This window comes from Falco naumanni, chromosome 6 (assembly GCF_017639655.2).
Source record: "Falco naumanni isolate bFalNau1 chromosome 6, bFalNau1.pat, whole genome shotgun sequence".
NCBI lineage: Eukaryota > Metazoa > Chordata > Aves > Falconiformes > Falconidae > Falco > Falco naumanni.
The window spans coordinates 71395653-71418411 of NC_054059.1; the positions used below are offsets into that span (position 1 = coordinate 71395653).

General features: G+C 40.7%; 1 protein-coding gene across 2 annotated transcripts in view; it reads right to left on the reverse strand.

Annotated features, from left to right (window-relative positions):
• The window catches only part of MSRA (methionine sulfoxide reductase A), a 289926-nt gene that overhangs the window by 134177 nt on the left and 132990 nt on the right, over window positions 1-22759 (reverse strand). For both annotated transcript variants that reach the window (XM_040597733.1, XM_040597734.1), the window contains exon 3: window positions 17695-17814. In XM_040597733.1, the coding sequence (XP_040453667.1) occupies window positions 17695-17814 (120 nt within the window). The remainder of the gene's footprint in view (window positions 1-17694; window positions 17815-22759) is intronic.

Sequence of the window (22759 nt, forward strand, 5' to 3'; positions counted from 1 at the left end):
AAGATTTTTTTAAAACTCAATCTTCATAGGTGGTCTTCAAATAAAGGAGACAACAGGGTACAGTCTATCCACTGGGGAACAAAAAAAGTATTACCTTTGCCAGTAAATTTTTGTTATCTTTAAGATGTCAAAATCACAAAAGTTTTAGGGGCAGATCTTTTTGTCAGCAACTTCATTATAAATGAAAACAGCAACTCCAACCAATTTAGTGTATTTCCGTAATATATGCAAGTACGAATGAAGCTGCCAAGTCACATTCTGCAGAACTGTAAAAATCTCTGTCTGAAAATTTCAATGAAATGTAACGTTTTCATGAAATATACAGCGCAGGTTTGGGGGGGCAGACATCACACATAGCACATATTATCACATGTTGTAAAATCTGGACAATTATAAAGTGCCCCAAGAAGATTGTATATGACACCCTACAGTATCTACTTCTGCATCCTACAGGACTAGAAAGGAATCAGAATTTTGCAATGGTGATTAAAAATTACGTTTAATGTAAAATGCTCAGATACATAGTTTATTTTCAGCTGAATGAAACAATGTAGATACATAAATACCTAAATACACCAGTTGAAATTCTCTATGCCTACAGGAGATAAAAGAAGACTTTAGATTTCCCTTTGTTACCTATCCATTCCCCCAACACTCACTACCAGAAAAATCCACATAGCTGTGGATTTCAAAGCGCTTTATAAGGTGAGATGATGTATCTCCTTTTTTATAAATGAGGACAATAGGCAGGAAGAGCTGAGGGTCATCCAAGTCAGCCTTGGAGCCAGGAATAGAAAGAAATCAGCTGAGTCTCAAGGTAACAGCCCAGCTGAGGTGCTCCTCCTTCGTTTTGCAATACGTTCTGCTCCAAAGAGCTGCCAGGCAAAGTCCGGCATTAAAACCACTCCTGAGGGATGTGACAGGCAAGAGCAACAAAAGGGAACAAAGCACGCACCAACCAAGACACCGAGGTGCTGCAGGAGAGAAACTGCTGGTACCCGTTTTCAGTGCAAGTGTAATTAAATGGGAAGATCTTCCGCTACTGCATTCAGCGAGAAGCTTCATTGCTTGGAGGGGTTTCAAAAGAGGAGAGGGAGGCTGTGTTGCTGGTGTGACAACTACAGTGGTAGTTTGGGGATTCTTTGAAAAGGTGAGAAAAGATGGAGTTATTTTCTCACATGGTGTCCCTGCCCATGGCAGGGGGGGTGGAACTAGGTGGTCTACAAGGTCCCTTCCAACCCAAACCATTCTCTGATTCACAGGTTTTTGAAAAAAGTTATCTGAAAAAGTTTTATCTGACCTTTATCAGATACAATGGGAGCAGTAGTTCTAAGAGCTAAGTCATTCCTCAAACTCTGGGCCTTTCTTCTAATTAAGAGCTAGTAAATAGGCCTAAGTACAAATAAATAATCACTTGTCATTCCAGTGGTATAAAAAGAATTCATATCTAGGTGCAACACTATGGCAACAGCTTGTGTGAGATACTCTTTGACAGTGCAGCAGAGCTCCTGTTTAACAATTCAAACACAGAAAGCTGAGAATAAAGGAGGCAAAAAGAAACTGATATCCCTGCTCATAGCTCAATTGTTGTGATGAATTGTGCCCTCACACGTTATACGAGTCTATCATGTGTAGACAAATTCTATTTCATGGTAACAATGAGTCTGCATGGAGAAAAGTTAATTATCATGTTGAAAATAAAGGAATTAAGAGAAGAATCGAAGGCAGTAAACAGATGAATATACAGTAAGCCACTTGGCTTTATACTCGGTTGGTCTGCAGAATTCACCTGCTGTATCTGTTGTGACACTATTTCTGCACCTTTAGCAGAAGATCAAAACTGCCTATTACAAGAGCACTAGCAACAAATGCAGTTTTGCTGCAAATTTTGTCCTTTTTTAATTAATTATTTTATTTTCCACAGCTGCCTGAAACAGTCATCCTTCAAGCAGGCTTTAGAAATAATTCTCTTTATTATGCAAAGTTCTTTAAATCCCCACTGCCATATAAAAGATACTGCTAATCACTAGAGATTTCAGTTAGGTTCAGAGCATGCAAATCTCTGGGAAAGACCAGGAAGAATATTTTGCTCTTCCCAGTTAATTTGATCTGAAACAGTGGGAGCTGGTACCAAACTACTGCCCACCTTTGGTGTGATAGCCTTCGGTTCAAACACCTGCTCAGGCAGCTTGATGTCCAGATCCCAAACCCCTCTCAAAATAAGAGACAAGCATCTCTTGAGAGCATCCCAACTACCAGGCTACAGGATATGCTGGGGAAGCACATTCGTTACATTCTGATAAAGCCACTGTGTAGCCACAAATGGAAGATTATAGAATCACAGAATCATTTAGGTTGGAAAAGATCATTAAGATCATCAAGCCCAATTGTTAACCCAGCGCTGCCAAGCCCACCACTAACCCACGGCCCTAAGGACCACATCTACACATCTTTTAAATCCCTCCAGGGGTGGTGACTCCACCACCTCCCTGGGCAGCCTGTGTCATGCTTGACCACCCGTTTGGTGAAGACATTTTTCCTAATCTCTGATCTAAACTTCCCTGACAAAACCTGAGGCCATTTCCTCTTGTCCCGTCACTTGTGACCTGGGAGCAGAGACCGACCCCCCTGGCTGCAGCCCCCTCCCAGGCAGCTGTAGGGAGTGATCAGGTCCCCCCATGCACCTCCTTTTCTCCAGGCTGACCCCCCCAGTTCCATCAGTGGCTCCTCATAGGACTTGTGCTCCAGACCCTCTCCCGGCCCTGTTGCTCTTCTTTGGATACCATAAAGCCATACGGGAAGCTTATTTCCTTCTACTAATTAAGGCAATCTGGGGCAGTGAGGAGAAACAGGGAAAGAAGGGCAAGGTCTTGGAACCTATTGTCATCGTTAATATCTTTTTTTATAAGCTTTATAACAGTGTCACGCCTGATACACTGTTGGAAGCCAAATCTGGGACCTCTGCTTTTTCCTGTGCAAGAATCTCATTTTGTTTGCTTCTGTACCTACTGCATTTCCGTTCTGGATCAGATCACATGCTGGTCCAGCTTCAGAAGAAGCAGGAAGAAAGAGGTCCCTGCCCCATCCAAAATCTGACCTACTTAATTCATGCAATTCATACTTTCAAGCTAGGTGCCTAAATTCAGCCCACAGACTAAGGTCACCAGATCCCAATCTATATTTTTTCATTTAATTTGAGTTTCACTTTAAGACTTCTGAATGGATTACAAAGGCAGACTGGGAGATTGCATTGTGCATGGAGAACTCGTTACACGTTACTCCTGTCTTTGAACAGCTTTGAACACCTGCAGAAGAGCTAAACTGTCCCTGAACAGAGAGGAATGAGGCAAGAAATAAAATGAAGCCATTTGTTAAAACAAAATAAATGAAGCGGTGAAAAATAATGGTCCCATCTACACCTACCAATGATCTGGAGTCAGTTCTGCTGAAGAAAAGTGTGCTGCCAAAAACTGAAAGGAGAAGAATGATACAGAATCCTGACCATTTTCCTCACCATACACTGTCCATTCAGAAAATAATAATAATAACAACAATATTTTGTGCTCTTGCAATGCTTTGTAGCTTCAAAACATTGCCCAACCAGGGCCTAAACAACGAGTGGAACTTCTTTTTCCAACACTTGTTTGCTACCCGGTAACCACTTTTCCCTCTCACCATCATATTAACAGACTGAGACAAATTTCTTCCTGATGTAACACCATTACCTCAGCAGAATTATGTTTAGGATCAATTTGGCCCAATTCATTACTTTCTTAATAGATGATAAGGGTATTATAATGGTGTTCCAACTGAGTTGGAACAAAGAATCTTTACAGCATTCAGCACACATAATGACATGATTAAACCCTGTATCCTTTCCAGAAAATCTAAACCACTATAATTATAACACCAAAATGAAAAGGGGGAAAAAGAGAGGGAGAGGGGAGGGAAAAAAAGAAGTAAACAATGTGTAATCATGGTAGTTGATGATACTGCAAACTTTCCGTTTAGTACACAGTACCTGTCACCTTTCCACGATAAATGAAGGAAAGTTATGGCCAGAAAAAAATATGACCTCCTTAACAACACGGGCGTAGAGCCTCCCTTAAACCAGCCTCCTTTTGAGGAAGAAAGTATTCTTTCATAACATCAAGGTGGATAACTCATGGCTACAGTGAACATATTTTAGAAAAATAAACAAATCCTAATCTAAACCTTTGCAGTGATGTCAAATTTTACCTAATTTTGTAATCTCTTCTAACCTTTATAATTAAGAAGATGCATCTTAGTCAAGCTGCCAGCTGTAATGCATGTTTTAGCCTCAATGCACTTTTCTGCTGTTTAGCTGGCTCCTGGGCTGAACACAATGGTTACCCTGCTTGTAGAGAAGCAAGATAAAACAATTGCTACAGTTCCCTGTACCAATGTGATGTATGGATATCACAGAATCTCAGCATCACAGAATGGCTGGGGTTGGAGGGACCCCTGGGACCACCCAGCCCACCCTGCTCAAGCAGGCTCTCCTACAGCAGCTGCACAGGATCGTGTCCAGGTGGGCTCTGGATGTCCCCAGAGAAGGAGACTGCACAGCCTCTCCGGGCAGCCTGTCCCCGTGCTCCGGCACCCTCAAGGGAAAGAAGTTTTTCCTGCTCTCCCCACGGAGCTCCCTGTGCTGCAGTTTGTGCCCGTTGCCCCTTGTCCTGTCGCTGGGCACCGCTGACAAGAGCCCGGCCCCGGCCCCCTGACACTGGCCCTTAAGGTACCTGTGTGCATCGCTCAGGTCCCCTCTCAGCCTTCTCCTGCCCAGGCTGAACAGCCCCAGCTCCCGCAGCCTTTCCTCACCAGGGAGATGCTCCAGCCCCTCATCAGCTTGGTCACCTCTGCTGGCCCCTCCCCAGCAGCTCCCAGTCTCTCTGGAACTGCGGAGCCCAGCACTGGTCAAACTCAGAGTCTCTGTGAGTACCTGAGAGGATCTCCATTTCCTCCACCTCTGGAAGGACAGAAGCCGAAAGTAGGCACAACAGGGGAGGCAGAAGTGTTATGACAGCACCATGAAAAGCTCAACAATGCCCACTGGCCATGAAGCCTTTCTCCCCAAACAACTCCCCAGAGCACCGTGACTTGCCCAATGTGCATAACTACTCCCTGCCCCCAGCAGCCTCCTGCCTGCACTGACGGATTCCTGCCATCTCCATCTTGTTGCCCCTGAGAAGTTTCTGACCTGAACGCGGGCAGGCCACCATCCCCTGAACACAAATGTGTATCACCCATGAAAGGTATGCTCGTTCCTTTGACTTCTTCAGATCGGGATGCTACGGCCTAACAACAGCCAAAGGCACATCCTCACCAGGACACCATGCAGGCTCAGCCAGCAGACCTCACGCTTCTGGTGACAGAAGCCCTCTTCTCCCTACCTGCCCCCGTGGCGCTACAGTGGGTGCTACCAAATGCTCTAGACCTCGGGAACAGGCGTGCTCCATGGCTGACAAGATTCCTGAGAAGAAGGACGACCACAGTCTGCACCATGCTCCAGTTTAAAACCCAGGAACAGCCTGGGAACCCAAGGACTGTGTCACTGAAACTGCTTCCCATTCACTCACTTTCTGCTCAGAAACAGGCAGCGGCACGTACGTACTAGTACACTGAGATGATGGCTTATCATATTAATTAAAATTCTTTTATCGTTTCTTTTGATTTCTCCAGCTGTCTGCAGCAATGTGTTCTCTTTTCTCGTAGTCTTAACACGGTGTGCTTTGGGAGGAAAGGACCTTCCCTATTTTTCTCCTGTGCTTTACCAGGCCAGGTAATAGCCCATGCCAAGTCTAGCATTCAAAACATTAGTGACACTTTTTTAGTATTTTTGTTCTATTCTTCTGTATTATTTTAGCAGAAAGCAAACCGTATAGACTTTATGGAAATGTGACATTAGAACAGAATCACTTGAAGGCATTTCAGCTACAATTAACATTTTTCACTCCTTGGAAAGAAAATAAAAATAGTTTCTAATTGAATCGCTTCACTGAATAAACACCGGATAAAACCAAATGGGGAACTAGCAGACAAAAAATAAGGTTAGCCACATGTCGGGGTTGGTTTTTTTCCCAGGCAGATTTGATCTGTGTGCTAGCACTGCGAGCACATGTGTATGCAAGCACTGCCACGATATATTTTTGCGCTCAGTAATAGGTACAGAAATGTCTTCAGGCACGAACCACATGCAGAGGCAAGGAGGCAAAGCTGGTAATTCCATCTTGCATCTTCCCAGCCAGAGCACTCCTAGGATCCACCGGGTTTAAAGGGCTGGTTGTGAATGTCAGTATAGAAAATACACCTCAACAAAGATCAAAAACAAGAGTTCAAAAGAGTCCACCGAGTTCCTCAGTGCAAAACATCCACTAGTAACTACAACAGGCCTAGGCTGCATGCCCAAGTTCACAACAGAACTCACCTTGCAACTCAATTTTTGATCCTTCAGACAGGGTTTGTGCATCCACACCACATACTGGGTTTGCGCATCCGTACCATATTAACCATCAGCTGTACCTAGGAATTGTCCAGGATAGGTTACTGGCCTGGCTACGACCATGTCAGGGACTACCAAAGCAATCAGTGGTACAACTCATCGCATACCCACACTCAAATCTGTGCCCTGTTCAGTTTACTGCTAGAGATACAGCCTGTGCGTAGCCACGACGACCCTTCTAGGGATGTCACTTGTGCTGGTAACACAGAAGATTCTTTAGAAGCCAAAGAGGAAGCATTCTTTCAGGAGACTTTACCCTGCTGATTTTTTTAAGAGTGTCTGCAGCTCCAAGTGGACTCTATCTGAGGCATGCAGCTTCTCCTCCTTTTGAAGTACAGTTCAAGGCCAGAAATCTCAGACTGGACACTTTGTCCATATCAACAGGCTGAAGAGATCTCATTGATGTGGAAATGAGATATGCTCTTAATACTTTTGGTGGTGACAGTTCACATACAATGTGAGTCCAGTGTAGATGAACCACAGCAACTATGGGGTAAGAAAAAACACCTCCTGCCAGTAGCATCGTGCATGAGGCCAGGGAGGCTGATGCCGTCTGACATACAACCATGAAGTAAAATCTTCCTGGTGCCAAAGTGAAAGCCTCAAAAGATGTACTACAGAAGTGTTTCACAGCAGTAACCGTTCAAAAGAAAAAGAAAGAAAGAAAAAAAAGATATTTTCAAATCTCCTATGACGGATCTACTGTTTGGTTTTTCCCATTATCTTGTTCCCAGCTTTCCTGTGGCTCTGAGCTCTGCTGACAGTACAGAGATACAGCAAGTCACTATGGAATACTCATTATTAAGGCGGAGTGTCAGCAAAGCAAATGAAGCTCTTTTTACTTATGCCTCAGAATAAATACTTCGTTCCCAGACTTATTGATACCTAGCTGCCGTGGAAGAACCTTTAGCAAAATATCATTTAACTACAGCAAGTTGTCTTTCAAAAAACTTCCTGCACCAGTTCAGCGCTAGGGTTAATGAAACCACAATTTCCCCTCATATTTCTGAAGACCAGAAATGAAATCATATAAAAGAAATGGATAAACAAATTAATATGGAAAAGGTCATCAGTGATTTTTAAACACTAAATCACTAATACCTGGCAACTGTGAGGTATATGAAGACAGAACTCATGCTGACTTTCACTGAACTAGATGGTTATGTTAAACGCACCCTTGGTGCGAAACAACACAGCAGTTATATCTCAACTAGTCGACTACTTCCCCTTTATTTTCTTCCTTTTTAATTTCCAGCAAGATAGCTTAAATAAAAAGCTATGGCTAACACATTTCATTAAACAAATCTCAGATCCTGGGATCAAGTACAGTGAAGCAGCCTGTTTGCCCGTGCTGTAGGAACTGATGGATCCCACATGAGATGACACAATTTCTGTAAAAGGATCTTGAAGTCGACGAACAAACAGCAGAAGGAGCCCATGTATTAAATGTACCTCAGTTATCTTTTGTCAGAAGTATCTTGTGTGGCTTGTGGATTATGCCTTTGGCTCTGGTGGTAAAGTCCTCTGCTGCAGCGTTAAACAGATAGAGCTGATTCCTTCTACAAATCAGTTATGAGGGCTGTTGCACCCTGTTACTGTGGGGATGTTTCCTACCGAGGGAAATGGCAGATCTTCTATCACTTTGGGTATTCAAATGAAAACTGGTTAATAGTCTAAGAAGCTTGGGCTTCATAGCTTACTACTGTGATTAAAGCAATACTTAGGGCATCCAACCCAACAGCATCCAAACACAAAGTGATGGAGCCTACCTAGCAACAGGTTTTGACACTTCAAACAGAAATTTGCAGATGACATCCCATTCCTTCTCTTACACCCAAATTGCGACTTGATCATAATTTACAGCCTATCCTAGCTCTACGATCTCTGCCTTTTTTAGTGCAGCAAAGCATTTGAGAGATTTTTGTCTCTTCTAAAAAGAATACAGCTACAATGGATGTACTCAAGGCCTAGCCCACAGCAAATCTGTGAGCAATTGTGTGAACTCCCTTGAGTTCTGGCTTTCCAAAAATCCTTCTCAAAGTGTCCTTCACTCTGCTGTTACTTCACGTCACATGCAGAAACTTGCTACAGTGCAGTACAGCCACAAGGACCCCAAAAGGCTCTGACTCTCCTTTCACCAGACCAAATTCTTGTCCTACTCATGTGCCACATTCTCCTCACCTAGAGAAACATATGTGAGGCTGAAAATGTCAGACACAGGAGAACTTGACTATCATAATTTTGCTTACTATAAAGTGAAACACAATAGCTGTCTTGGGCAGAGCTCACCAAAAAGAAGAAAGTTAAACTCTTGTAATTAGATATTTTCATCATTCATCCAAGACATGGAAACTATGGAGGTCACTTGTAGAATCATGCAAAATCTTAATCATTTTGGTGAGGCAGTCCTCAGTTTACAAACTTTTATATGTCGGCATAGGAACCTGTTCCACAAAAGGAGTAAGCCAAAGTGGGTTATGTTTACACACAGTAATTTCAGTACTCTCCTAATTTCAGGAAAAATGTATTCTCAGAAATATCCATATTAGCCCCACAGCATTTCAGTCATGTGTCACTAAAACAATAAAGATTTCATCTGGAGGAATAAGCAGTAAGAGCAACAAAATAACAAAACACACCACAACAAATGAGAAAACTCAGATTTGACCTACTATCTACTTTACTTCCAGAGCAATGATCCCCCAATAGCTGTAGCTTCTCCCTGGTTTCTTCCATCTCTGATCTCTGTTCCTCATGACATTCTTTTGCTTGTTGTTTTCCTCTTTTGACTTGCAATATCAGTTTGTGCAAGATACTTCAAATATTGCATACCAAGATTAGTTCTTATGTCTTATGGACAGGAATAGCCACAAGTGACCTCAATGATGTTACCACCTGCAGTAATTGCTAATTTTGGGAGGACAATTTGGTAGACTGAGTAGACCGGCCTTGTTGTTGGGTATTTTTTTCTTTTCAAGCACCTCCATATCCAAACAAAAAAAAATAAAAAACAAAACAAAACAAAACAAAAACAAACAAACAAAAAAATTAAACCCCCCCACTAGCCATAACAACAGTGAACCCCTTGGTAGTAGAATCTTTTTCACAAATACATCACGTTCCCATGCCTAACATGAGACGCAGCTTCCTGCTGCATCTTCTGTTATCAGGCACAGTGACATAGTGAACATCACAGCCTAATCCTGCACAGAGTCTCTTCTGAAAGTGAAAGTCCTTTGGGAACTTAGTGTAGGCTCCAGGTCAGAAGATTTTGTCTTTGACTTGTTCTGTAATGGCTCTTTCACCTCTGGGGCTATCACATTTTCTTCTTATATATATGTTTAATAAAAACAGGAGATAAAAAAGATGGAAACAAGACATCTCAGTGGAATACAATTCAAATAAAGTTGTTAATAATAAATAATATATTTAGTATTTATACTGCTACTACAACCTAAGCCTGTGATTATGGGCAATGCTGAGATAAATAGATAAAAGGAACAGAGGACAGCAGTGAGGCTATTAGGATTTCAAATTTGCCACAAGGCACAATCAGGTATCTAAATAATAAGCTGGATTTCTTAAAGCCTGAATAGGCCAAGATATTAACCCTGAGAAGTCAATTTCTGAAATGGAAACATAAACTTAACCTTGATTAAAGACGTGGCAGAACCCCTTAGCAGAGAAGCTGCCATCCCTTGCAGACAGGGAGTTTTTTGTTTTTCAGACAATGGTTTGTAAAAATATTTATTCTCCTTTTTTTTTTTTTTTAAATTATGAATCTACAGAATACATTCCTATATCCTACTACACTAAGGTGTAATGAAGTTTTCTTGGTCAACAAGAAGCTCTTCTGTTGAAAAACAACATGTCAGTAATGTCAACGTAGAAAATTTTCTAGGTAGAACTGCAATATAGCAGGTAACTGAAATTCAGTGCATCTGTTATAATTCTTGTTGTGTTGCAGCAGCACCTGCTATCACCTGTCCAAATGATTTTTTTTGAAGTAAAATCGGTACATCCATTTTATTTCATGACTTTCCAATTGCATCGAGGACAAATTATAGGGTTTAGGGTTATATCAAGGTTTTGTCTGCACATCTAGGAGGATCCCAGGACTACAGTCTCATGATTACAGACACAACTTACTCTAACTGTGGCCTAGTTAATGAAAATTATATATTTTCTACAAAACCTTGTTCTTCAATTGCTACAAAAAATATACAAAACACTGATATCCACAGTACATGACATTAACTTTGATCAATACAGTATTTTGTACTTTGATTGGATGACCTTTCCTTCCTTCCTTACAGGTGGACCAGGCAAAAAAAAAGGGAGAAGTGGAGCGATTGGCCAATCGTATCAAGGCACGTTGTACAGATCAAGGGCACGGTGAACACTGATATTCTTCACAGAATCTATAAGTCATTAAAATTCCTATATCCTGTTCTTACAAGAAAAAAAAAAGAACAGACAAAGGCACAACAGGAATCTATTCTCTTGACAGCGATTTAATAATAAAAGAAAATGTTCTGAGCCATTCTCATTACTGCTTGGGAACTTTAATCTTGTGGACTTAGTTTCTGTTCGTGAAAACCTTCAGATCCCTTTATAAGCTACAGAAAGGGAAAGGAATATTTGCAGTTTAATTATACAATTAAACATTTTGGAGAGTCAGACCCACTCTGAAATAGTGTTGCGATGTCTAAATGAAGGGCTTTTCAAGTAATATAAGGCACTGTTCTCAACGTACTGGTCGCTTGTCACAGGACATTCAGCTGTATTTTGTGTGGAATGGGAAATCTGAGATTGAAGAAATATTCTCCCATATTACATTTTGTCTACACTGCTATTAATAACTCACGAAAAACGCTAGTCAGATTTGCTGTTGTTGGTGTTCATGATCACGCTGTTTATGCAGGGGCACGTCAAATAAGCCCCAGGTGACGGAGCCAACCCCCCTGCATGCATCTCCATGCTCAAAGCACAGACACACCAACCACCAACCTGCTGCGGGCTTCACTGGTCGCCTTGCCCGCTCTTTCAAGTGTAACTAAGATGAAGTAGAGATGGAATTAACTTTGTAAATCATCAACTGACCAAAGGGATAGGAGGTAACAGAGCAAGAAATTTATTTTGCCTTTCTCCACTCTCTTCCATCAGTTATTTAGAAGTCTTCCAGGTGAGCTCTGGAAGCCTGGACTTCTTAAGAACTGGAACCTCTACATATAAGAATCAGTCAGAAGACTAATTGGTATGCAAGACACAACACTATCCTTCAGAAAAATGTGGGTTTGCTGCACAGGAAATGTGAAAAAACTTCACAATCTAGTGTTTTATGCAGCTTGAAGCAGAAACAAAGTCCATGTAGCATAGTTTTATATTGCATTGTTAATTAGTAAGAATTGTGATTTGTGTACAAGAGACTGCGCTTCAGAAAGGTACTGAGAATTGACTAGATTATAAAGTGGTTTAACTAACTAAATATATGGCTGTGTTCACTAAGCCCGCTAACTAATACTGGATAATAAACAGGGATATTCATCTATTTTTCTTACCTTACAGTCACGGAAGGTAAGCAAAGAAAAAAATTCAAAACAAAATAAAATTACCTGCTTAGATGTTAACAGCTTGAACCATAAGCCTAGAAACTGCCCTGTTTTTAAGAAAATCATCGTTAGCTGCATATTTTATATGGTAATTGTACATAACCAGTTTATGAATAACAACAGCAGAGTTTTTCCCTTCTGATTTCAGTGCCACTTGAGCTATGCAGATTTCAAAAAGCTTATGAATATACAGATAAACAGAATTGTTCTGAACATCTGTAAGCAAAATATGAAAAGATTTTTCATACTGAATGAACATCCTGGGTTGTCTAATGCTGGCCAAAAATGGTGTATTTATGTATTAGACTAAAGCACTGAAAATAGCTCAAAATCCTTCACGCACTCCAGAACGCCTTTTCAGGTTTTCATCTATATGGTTGTCACCATAAAATGTAAAACTGATTTTCCAGCACTGTATTCATAAGCTTCAAAGTAACTCAATTATCTCCTAAACATCAATTCAACAGGGCAATACCGCACCAACTGATAGGAGAATCTTCAAATGACCTGTCCCACATCTGATCAGGGTAACACCAATCTAACCCCTTCAAGCAGAATCGTGACTTTCCCCATGCCCCAGTGGAGATGTGAATCACGCTGCTGTTCAAAGCGTAGGAGGCTGGAGGCTTGCCCTTAGAAGCTTGAGTTTTCCTGGGGTACCAACACAGTGTTGTAACAGGACAGCCATCACCTGGGTGCTGTAAGAGAAATGGTGTCCCCTCACACAGCTTAGTACGAGGGCTGCAGATCACTTCTGCTTCCCGGTGAAGTCCATCCAATCAAGATGATGGCAGAAGACTGCAACACCGCGGGTGTGGAAAACAGGCCTGTGTTCACTTGAAGCAACACAACACTTCCTTTCTAGAAAATCAACTAAAAGCATGAAGAAAAGAAACATAATTTTCTTGTTTTCTATAGAAGATGCTTACTCAGAACTAACAAACATAGTATAAAGAGTGAAGCGGAATATTAAATTGCAATCAATGTGGTCCAAGTCTCCACCTCAGTAATTCCTCAATACAGTAAGATCAGTTGTATTTAAGGAAATGTCGTCCTCAGAGGTCTCCAAACAAAGAATTATTTAAGATCACTATGGAACATCCTAAATACACAGTAAGACAAAATCCTTTGTGGGCTCTATAAGCCACTGTACACAGAACATACTCCTGTCCCTTTTGGCTGCTGGTACATCAGCAAGCAGGAACTTTATGTCTTGCAGTGCAAGGAAGATCAGCTTTCCAAGCAGAAAGCTGATGGATAACTCATCTGACTAATCTGGTGGCCTTCCATCACGAAATGACTGTGAGGGTGGGTAAGGGAAGAGCAAAAGATGTCTCTCGCTTCTATAAGGCCTTTGGCACGGTCCCACACAACATCCTCATCTCTAAACTGGAGAGAGATTGGTTTGATGGATGGGCTGTTCAATGGGTGAGGAAGGGACCGCATGGCTGCACCCAAAGAGATGCAGTCACAGCTCAGTGAGCAAACAGAGACCAGGAACAAGTGGTGCCCCTCAGGGCTCTGTATGGGCACCAGGACTGTTCAATATCTTTATTAATGACAGACAGTGGGATTGAGCACACCCTCATCAAGTCCGCGGGTAATACGAGCTGAGTGTGCAGCTGGTATGCTTGAGGGAAGGGTCACCACCCAGAGGGACCCTGACAGGCTTGAGAAGTGGGTCAACATGAACCTCATGAAGTTCACCGAGGCCAAGCGTGAGGTCCTGCACCTGGGTCAAGGCAGTCAACAGTATCGATACAGACCGAGCGATAAATGGACTGAGAGCAGCCCTGCAGGGAAGGACTTGGAGATACTGGCAGATGGAAAACTAGACACGAGCAAGCAATGTATGCTTGCAGTCCAGATAGATAGCCAGCTGTATCCTGGGCTGCATAAAACCAAGCGTGGCCAGCAGGCTGAGGGACACCATTCTCTGCCTCTACTTTACTCTTGTGAGACCCCACCTGAAGCGCTGCATCCAGCTCTGGGGTCTGCAGCACAAGAGAGACATGGGCCTGTCTGAGCCAGTCCAGAGGAGGGCCACCAAAATGGTCAAAAGACTGGACTACCTCTCCTACAAAGAAAGGTTGAGAGAGTTGCTGTTCAATCTGGAGAAGAGAAGGCGCTGGGCAGACCTTACCGCAGCTCCTCAATCTACCGAGTGGCTCATTAGAAAGATGAAGAAGGACTTTTTACCAAGGTCTGTAGTGACAGAAGAAGTGGTAATGGTTTTACACTGAAAGAGGGTAGATTTAGATTAGATATAAGGAAGAAATTTTTTACAGTCAGGGTGGTCAGAAACTGGAACAGGTCGCCCAGAGAATTTGTGGATGTCGTGGCACTGGAAGTATTCAAGGTCATGTTGGAGGCTTTGAGGAACTCGATCTAGTGAAAGACATCCTTGCCCACAGCAGGGGGAGGGTGGAACCAGATGATCTTTAAAAGTCCCTTCCAACCCAAACCATTCTACATTTTTATGTTCTATGATATATAATGTGTATGGATCAGATGATCGATACCTGATCAAAAACAGCGCATGCATCCAAGAATCTCCAAGAACAAGAGATTGGAAAATCTTATGCCTCAGCAGGCACACATTCCCCTGCCTCCATGAGATGTAGGCAGTGCATATGCACATAAATTAACAGTGCATGGCCTGTGTCTTTAGCTCCAATAGAATCATGGATAGCAAATGTACATATAGATATCTTAGATTTTAATTAGTTGTTCACATATAAGCATCCAGTTACTTTGGAGATGTCCAAGGGCAGCTGGGTCATCCACAAAAAACTGCCAGATGTGACTATAGCGTGGCACATGGCATATTCCCAGACATCTCAAAAGGCATGAAATCCTACATTTAGGCAACTGAATCAAAAAACCACCATCGTCTGATGTGTTTTGAGTGACCTTAGCATGGAGAAAAGAGTAAATCCACACCATTTTGCCTGAGGCCTAGCTGACAATGTGCTTTTAGAAGAAGTGTTAAATGTTTCCTCCAAAGAACTTTTGCTTGTTTTCTTCTGAGTAGAGTGCCAGAAAAGTGTTGGGTTAAAATAACTCTCCTGCACAGTTCAGCATGGGCTGAAAGCAAAGCTCAAAGACTTGCTGGACTGTTTAGATGGCTCTGATGTCCTTTCGAGAGCTAGATTTAGAGGACATGACTGTTAAATGTTTACCATAGATATGATCCTGCCAGAACAGAGGAAAAAGCAAGTGGCAATCACACAGTGCATAAGTGAAGTCTATTATTTCAAAAGAATTGTTCTTCCTAGTGAAAACTATGGCAGTCAGACAGCAATATCTATGCAGAGGTACTGGGAACTCTCTTAAAAACACTTCCCAAAAGTAAGTTTAAAGATAAAATAATACCTGCCAAAAAAAATAATAATCAGAGTAAGATCAGAATAATACAGGGCTAGAGGAAGCTAAGCAGAAAAACCATAGCATGTAGAAATCAGTAAATTCTCCAACTCAGCTCAGCTACACAGCTAGGAACAGAAGCATGCAGCACATACGTATCCCATTTATGTTCACACAGACAAGGCTATGAAATATGTGCTTATGCTTCTGGCTATCTCTGAGCAAAAAAATCCTCCAGTGTCCAGCATCTGGAGGCATATAAACATCTATAATGCAAATGTGTATAAAAACAAGCACTAGAAAAATAACCTCAGCTGTGTTTTTGCACTACAAATCTAACTAAAAAAACTATCCGAAAATAGACTTCAAAGATTTTTCCCATTTCTTTATTCCAGCATTCTTATTATTTAATTACCATTTTTTTTTTCACTATTAATAAAATACAGCACATAAAGTAGCTACAAAAAGCTTTTTTATCTCAATCAAATGCAAAGCTCACAATACTATGGAGCTATTCTGAAATATAAAACTAGCTTATACTGCACAGAATTGAAAGGATGGTACATTTTTTCTACTTTCCTGGCTACACCATCTTTTCCTCTGATTGTATCTCCCCTTGGCCAACAGCCAGCACTCAGTATCTTAGGGGAAACACTCAACAGTCCATCATAACAACCCTCAGTGTACAGGAGCTGTGACTCTGTTGGGAAAGAGAAGTTGTGCTGCACATCCCTATCCCACGTAAATAATCTAATTATTTAATACCCAGGCCATTAAACAGAGTGGACAATAATTACCAGATAGCTTTTGGACCATATATGCATATAAAACTCACAGATAATGCAGGCAAATGATGAAAGTACAAAATACAAGACTGCAGAGTATTCAGAAGTAATGAATAATTTGGATAAACAAGACAGGCATCACTGATCCTGCCATAGATGATGCTTCTCATTGCTATGCGATGCAGGAGTTCTGGGTATCTATCCATCAGTTAATGCTAAAGGCATGTTATCCTTTTATTTTTGTTCTATAGCTTACATTTATATACACTGAACATCTGCACTCAGGGGCATGCCTACTGCTGCATGTTCCCAACAGAAATTAACCCTAATCTATATGGGGGTTTTAGCACGTATAAGGCAATTTCCAATTAGTACAGTATTGTCTATAAAATACAGGCATCTGGACAATGCCCTTAATAAAACGCTTGAACTCTTGGTCAGCCCTGAACTGGTCAGGTGGTTGAACTAGATGATCCTTGTAGGTCCCTTCCAACTGAAATAGTCTATCCTGTTCTACTCTACACCACCTTAAAACACCTTTTTCCACATTTTTTACTATTTCCAGATGGTTTCTGGTTTTTTGGATGTCTTGCTACACTTCTGCACCGTTGCTAAAGTGTCCATTGTTTGTGCCACTGAACTTTTTACACCCTTTTTATTAAATCCCTGTGACCTACTGTCAGTTACAACAGTGCATCAACTTCAGCATTTGGCATAAAAAGCATTAGCAAGAAAACAAATGAAAAGAAAACCTCCAAGGTGTTCCCCACCAAGGAGTATAGGAAAGCAGGAATTTGCTTTAACAGCAACATTAGTCAGTTGGCTGCCAGTGGTTCTCTGGTTTAGATCACAGAAAGAAACTGGATCATGTTATTAGTACTGTAGAAGGATTAGTATAAGAGTGCAATGAAAAATAAATGCAAGGGTTTGATGTAGAAATGATAGAATGCTGTGCACTGAACTGTACAAAAATTTAAGGAATTATTAATAATAACGCAAATGAGAAAACTAGACTTCTCTATATGACCTCTTGGTTACATGGAAAGGAAAAGAAAGAATGTGTGCTTTCTGATTTTTGTTCATACTCAGGTACAGGGCAAAAGTAAAATCAAACCCCATGCTTTTTCTAAAGAACACATTGGTATATTTGAAAAAGAATTCATTTCCTGAAGGTATTCTTTTCCTCTCAGAATATCTGTACATACATTAATTCATTAATTATTTGGAGATAACAATGGGAGGGGCATACCATATATTTCATTACAGTTCAGGATTCAAGGCCAATACCAAGGCTGACTAAATACCAAATCACTCTAATCACTGCAGTCACTCTTTTTACTCTTCATTGTCACCCGTAATCCAACAGCATTCCACTCACACTCCTTAAAAACCAAAGAGGAAGACTTACCTGAACAGACTTCTTTGTAGGTAGGATTTGGAGTATACCCTCCTGCGTAACCCACCTGAGTGGAGTAGACTCCCTTCTGTCTCCAAAACGTCCTCTCAGCTCCCCAGAAACAGCCCATACCTGAATATTGCATAAAGTGCAAATCATTATGTCAAACTCTGCTCAATACTAAATCACTCACTGGCAGCTTAATTGTTAACAGTCCATAGTGGAAGTAACATCTATAGGCAGCACATGATAGTCAAATGTTTCCTAAGATTATGCATAGGGTAACTATACTACGAAATCCATTCTGCAACAGACCACAACCCAAATAAAGCTTTATTTATGCTTCTTAATATCAAGATACCACAGAGGACAAATCTTATAAGGGTTCAAAGGCCCAAACAAGGAGAATTTTCATGCACATAAAAAAAAAAAAAAACCAAACTTGAAAGGCAATTGCACTATTTGTGAGGCACCATTTTCACTTTAATTGATTAGCAAGCTGTCAAAACACAATAATTTGTATTAATGGCAAACAGTTATTTAATTTTCTGCTTTCAGGCATACGCAATCTTTAAAGGCGGCAGTAATAATGGATTAAATTATATGCTATACAGGAGGAAAAATGCTTTAGTTTAAGGATTTATGTATGCAGATATTTGATGTTCAGACAAAATTTTGGTAGTTATTCACCCCCATGGCCAATTATCAACGGACATCTGACCATCAACAGGTGTAATTTAGCAAAACACTCCTGGTAATAGGAATTAAGCACATTGTATGAAAGCGAGGTGAAGGAACAAACAAGACTAACATTCACAATTCTCTGATGGCTTAAACAGTTAAGCGACATTTAGCTCCAATTTGGAGGACTCTCTAGAGCTGAAACGTCAGGTATACTCTACTATTGTTTAGCTTATCCCTGATTATAGGCGATGTATTTTCCCTTTCAGTGATAACATACTCCCTTTTATTATTCCCTTGCTAAAACACTTGAAATAAAAGGCAGTAAAAAATAAGCTAAATACTAAATACACTTAGAAATCAATGATCCACAATGGGTTTTCTACTGATGATGCCGCAGTTATGACAGGTTAAAAAAATACAGAAATGTTGCTTCAACTAGAAGAACAAAGCAGTCCCTTCTATCAACTATGATGGCTCAAAAAAGGTGGGTTGGTTTTTGGTTTTTTTTTTGGAAACTTCAGAGATTAATTTCAAATTAAAGTTGGAATTCATCAAAAATTACAGAAGTAATGACCCAGATTTCTCCTTCTAATTCAGGTGCTCAAGCAAACCACATAAATTAGGAGCCTAACCTGCTCCTGGACACCATGGGAAGAAGCAGGCACCTCCTGAGGACAAGTCAACCCACAGAAGATATAAATTGCTGATCATACCACAGTCGTTCTCACTTGACTACAGAGACAGCTACGGCTGTTACTTGGGTTCCTCAGTGAAATTAGGCTGGTGGCAAACTGCTGTAGGACCTTTTTTGAATTTCCCTCCCAGTTTTGTAGACAGCAATCAAGAATTCTTATTTGAGAAATTTTGCAGGCGCTTGCACATCTCCTATCTAAGGGTGATTTAAACTAGAGTGTATTTCTGTACCTGATGTCACAATTTTACCTATTTTAGCCTGAGATGTTCTCCAGTAATGATGCCCCCAGGTCTAGTCAATTGATATGGGGTGAGGCGTATTTTGCACATCACTCTGCCTATGTCGCACAGTACAAATGGCAGCTGTGGTCCCATCATTGTCCAAATCAAGAGCGTAACTAAAGAATATTGGCAATCCCTGACGCTCAGGTTTTCTTCCCGCAGAAGTCAAAGCATGTATGAGGGGCAGAGCGCATGCCCGTGTCTCATGGCTCACCCCAAGAGTCCAGTCACAGAGGAGAGGGATCCTAGCGCCGTGAGCTGGGAGCACTCCTTGGTGCACTGTTAAGGTGGCCTTTGAACACATAATTTAGACACAGCTTCTGAGTCTTTAATTTTTTGCTTAGAAGCATATTTTTGGCCACATTTCTCATACACACGTGTAAAACAGCATGCAAATGCAGGTGCGTCTGTAAGTTCCTTGTAAAAGTACCACATGCATCCTGCCAAAATTCCTGTCGCAGCACATCTGAGTGATGTGAAGCATGTGGGCAACACTCGTGAACAATACTTCAACATGGGTGATGTGCAAATTCTTGTTTTTTACACTGAACAGGCATATAGTAACAAAGTTCAGAAGTAAACAGAAGCATACACAGCTTGGGGTAGGAGGGCAATTTTTTGTTAAAATAAAACCCCTGAGCTTCACCATTCCTGTCTGCAGTTCTCTACTCCTCATCCCTAGCCTTGGAGCTGTAGCTAAATTTTGGCTATGTCTTCATACTGCTTTATCTATGAAGACATTTCGGAGGCATTACAGAACTAGACTGTGATGAAGAATCTGTTCCAAAAGTGCATCTGCTTTTGCTGAAGTCAACAGAGAAGAGAAAACACAATTTTTCAAAATCATGACTGAGACAATTGTTTAATTATGTGAAAGGCCTATTGTCTATCAAGTCTATCACAGGTTCCAAAAAAAGGTAATTCCATTCCACTGCAAGATAGTGACAAGTTAGGAACACAGCTTTCCCATGGCCATCCAGTCTAACAGAATTTGTTCCTTCTGATAATCATAATTTACTCTGTCAGCAAAAGAAAAAATTGTATTTATAGACATGCAAGTCCAAAAGAGGAAGAAGGCAGGATCCACTTAAATCTCACCTACCTTAAATTTCGATATTTAACTACAAACACTGCCCAGCTATTTTGCTTATTTTAGGACTGTCTAAACCTGGGGGTCTCAGAATTCATTAGGTTCTTCTCTGCTTCACATGACAGAGCTCAGCCAAGCATGTTCTCCTGAAAAAGCAGGCACCTTTCAGTAGTTTTCTGGTGGTTGGAATTAGGCAGAGAGCAGAAGAGGGCATCGGAAGTCACACAGAAGTGGGTAGACTCAGGAGGTATATCTAATCTATATCTGTATACATATATAGAGAGAGATGTATATACAAAGCTTGCTTTTGTTTTGTGTGTTGTTTGTTAGATCCTAAGTTTGGATCTGTACCTGTATGCAAAGCATGGAGAATAAACTTCAGCCCAACACTACTTGAGTGCTGTGCATCCTTAATATTCGAAGGGAAGTTTGAGCTCCAGCTGCCTAAAATCCCAGCTGTGCCTGCAGCACATGATGCGGAGACCCTTGTAGAACGGACCCTGTAGCCAATTTAACACACAAACACTGGCTGGACAAGCACGCGGAGGGGTGGTGAATGAGCCGTTTCATCTATGCCAAGGAATAGGGCAGACCCCAAATTTTCCCCACAACATATTCCTAGCTTTTACACCTCAGTGCAAATGACTAACTCAAAACTGACACAACCCAGAATCATGTTTGAGTTCAGATACAAGCCCAACTTCAAATACAAAGTAGAAACGCTCATTCTTTTCCTATTTATTTTAAGAATTTTAATGCTCAATAAATCCCTAATTGCACTGTCGGAAAGTACTGATCAGGGCAGTGGTCACTGACTCTCCTTGATCAATACATATTATTTAGGATTCTCTCACTCATAGCCCTCTCTGACCTGATGATTTGACCTAGTGACCTACGTGCTCATCACGGTTTCTTTCTCTTTTTCTTCTTCCAGTTTATGTCTGAATTCATTCTGCTCCCCTTCCTCTGAGAGACAGACATTTTATTCTCTTGGTGAACTACTCTCATCATTTCTCAAGTATGCTGGCACCTTGCACAAACAATAAATCCTCACATCCACCAGAACAGATAAAATTGAAATCTTTGTCATAATAAAACAACCTGCTAGTAAAGGGACATAATTTACAGCAATACAATACTAAATTGCTTTCCACAGTACTAATACATTCAGCAGTTGATGTTTGTTATTCTGCTAAAGTGGTGCCACGTTGTACAGAGAAATTGTCATAAGGAGAGAAATATTAACAATAAAACCCCACATAATATTCTGGAGTTAAGACACATCAGTTCATGGAATGCCTCTTCTTCAGAGCACTTGGTTGCCTTAAGCCACGTTTAACATGAACAATGATTCCTGAAAGAGGGAAATAATCTCAGTTCAAGACTTCACATGCTCTTGTTGTACAAAAAAAGTTACTTTAATTATTACTAATCAGAAAAATGAAGAAATAAACAAATAAAATTATTAATTGAATAATAAAACTCAGAGGGGGAAAAAAAAACAAAAACAGCAAAAACCAGTAAGAGAAGAAACATAAAAGCAAAATGAGCCACCCATATTATAATTTGAAACTAGAAAACATGAATGTGATTTTAAACTATTCATTAAATAATTTGCATAATCCCCAGTACTGGTGAAGTGAGTGCAGCTTTAGAGTTAGATAGAGAGCTTCCGGAGGCATTCCTAAGAGAAAGTAAAAAAAAAAAAAAAAAAGGGAAATACTGGGGAACATACTTGTATTTCCAGAAAAAGTATTATTTGAACATAACGGGTATTGCAGAATAGTGTTGAAGCATTAAAAATATTTGTCACTTTTGAATTGCTAATTTGTAAAACAAAAACTATTCTTATAGTGATGGGTTTTGACTGACTCTTAATTGGAATTTCAAAAGGTATTGAAAGATTCTTTTTTCTTTTGAACTTCAAAACCAAACAGATTCAAATGGCAATCTTTAAAGGTTCATTCATCCCCATAAATAATACTAATCATACAATCTGGGAATAAACGCTAGTACCCCTATTCCTTTCCAGCATCCAGATCCATTTTCTCCAACTATTCAATTTATGCACCCATAAACATATATATCTTCTGAACAACTCTTTTTGTATACAGCCTTAGGCTCAGCCAAGGAACATGTGTTTCCATAGGCAACCCAGATCATTTGCGTATTTGTAAAAAATAGTTAGCATAAGCTGGAAATAAGCTGTATAAGTATTTTTCTAAAATAATGACAGCAAAGTCTTACTCTGATAAGAGAGATAAGCATCCCATTGTTGAAGATAATCTGTAATAATTTTGAGATACTCACAGAGATAAACTAAGCAGA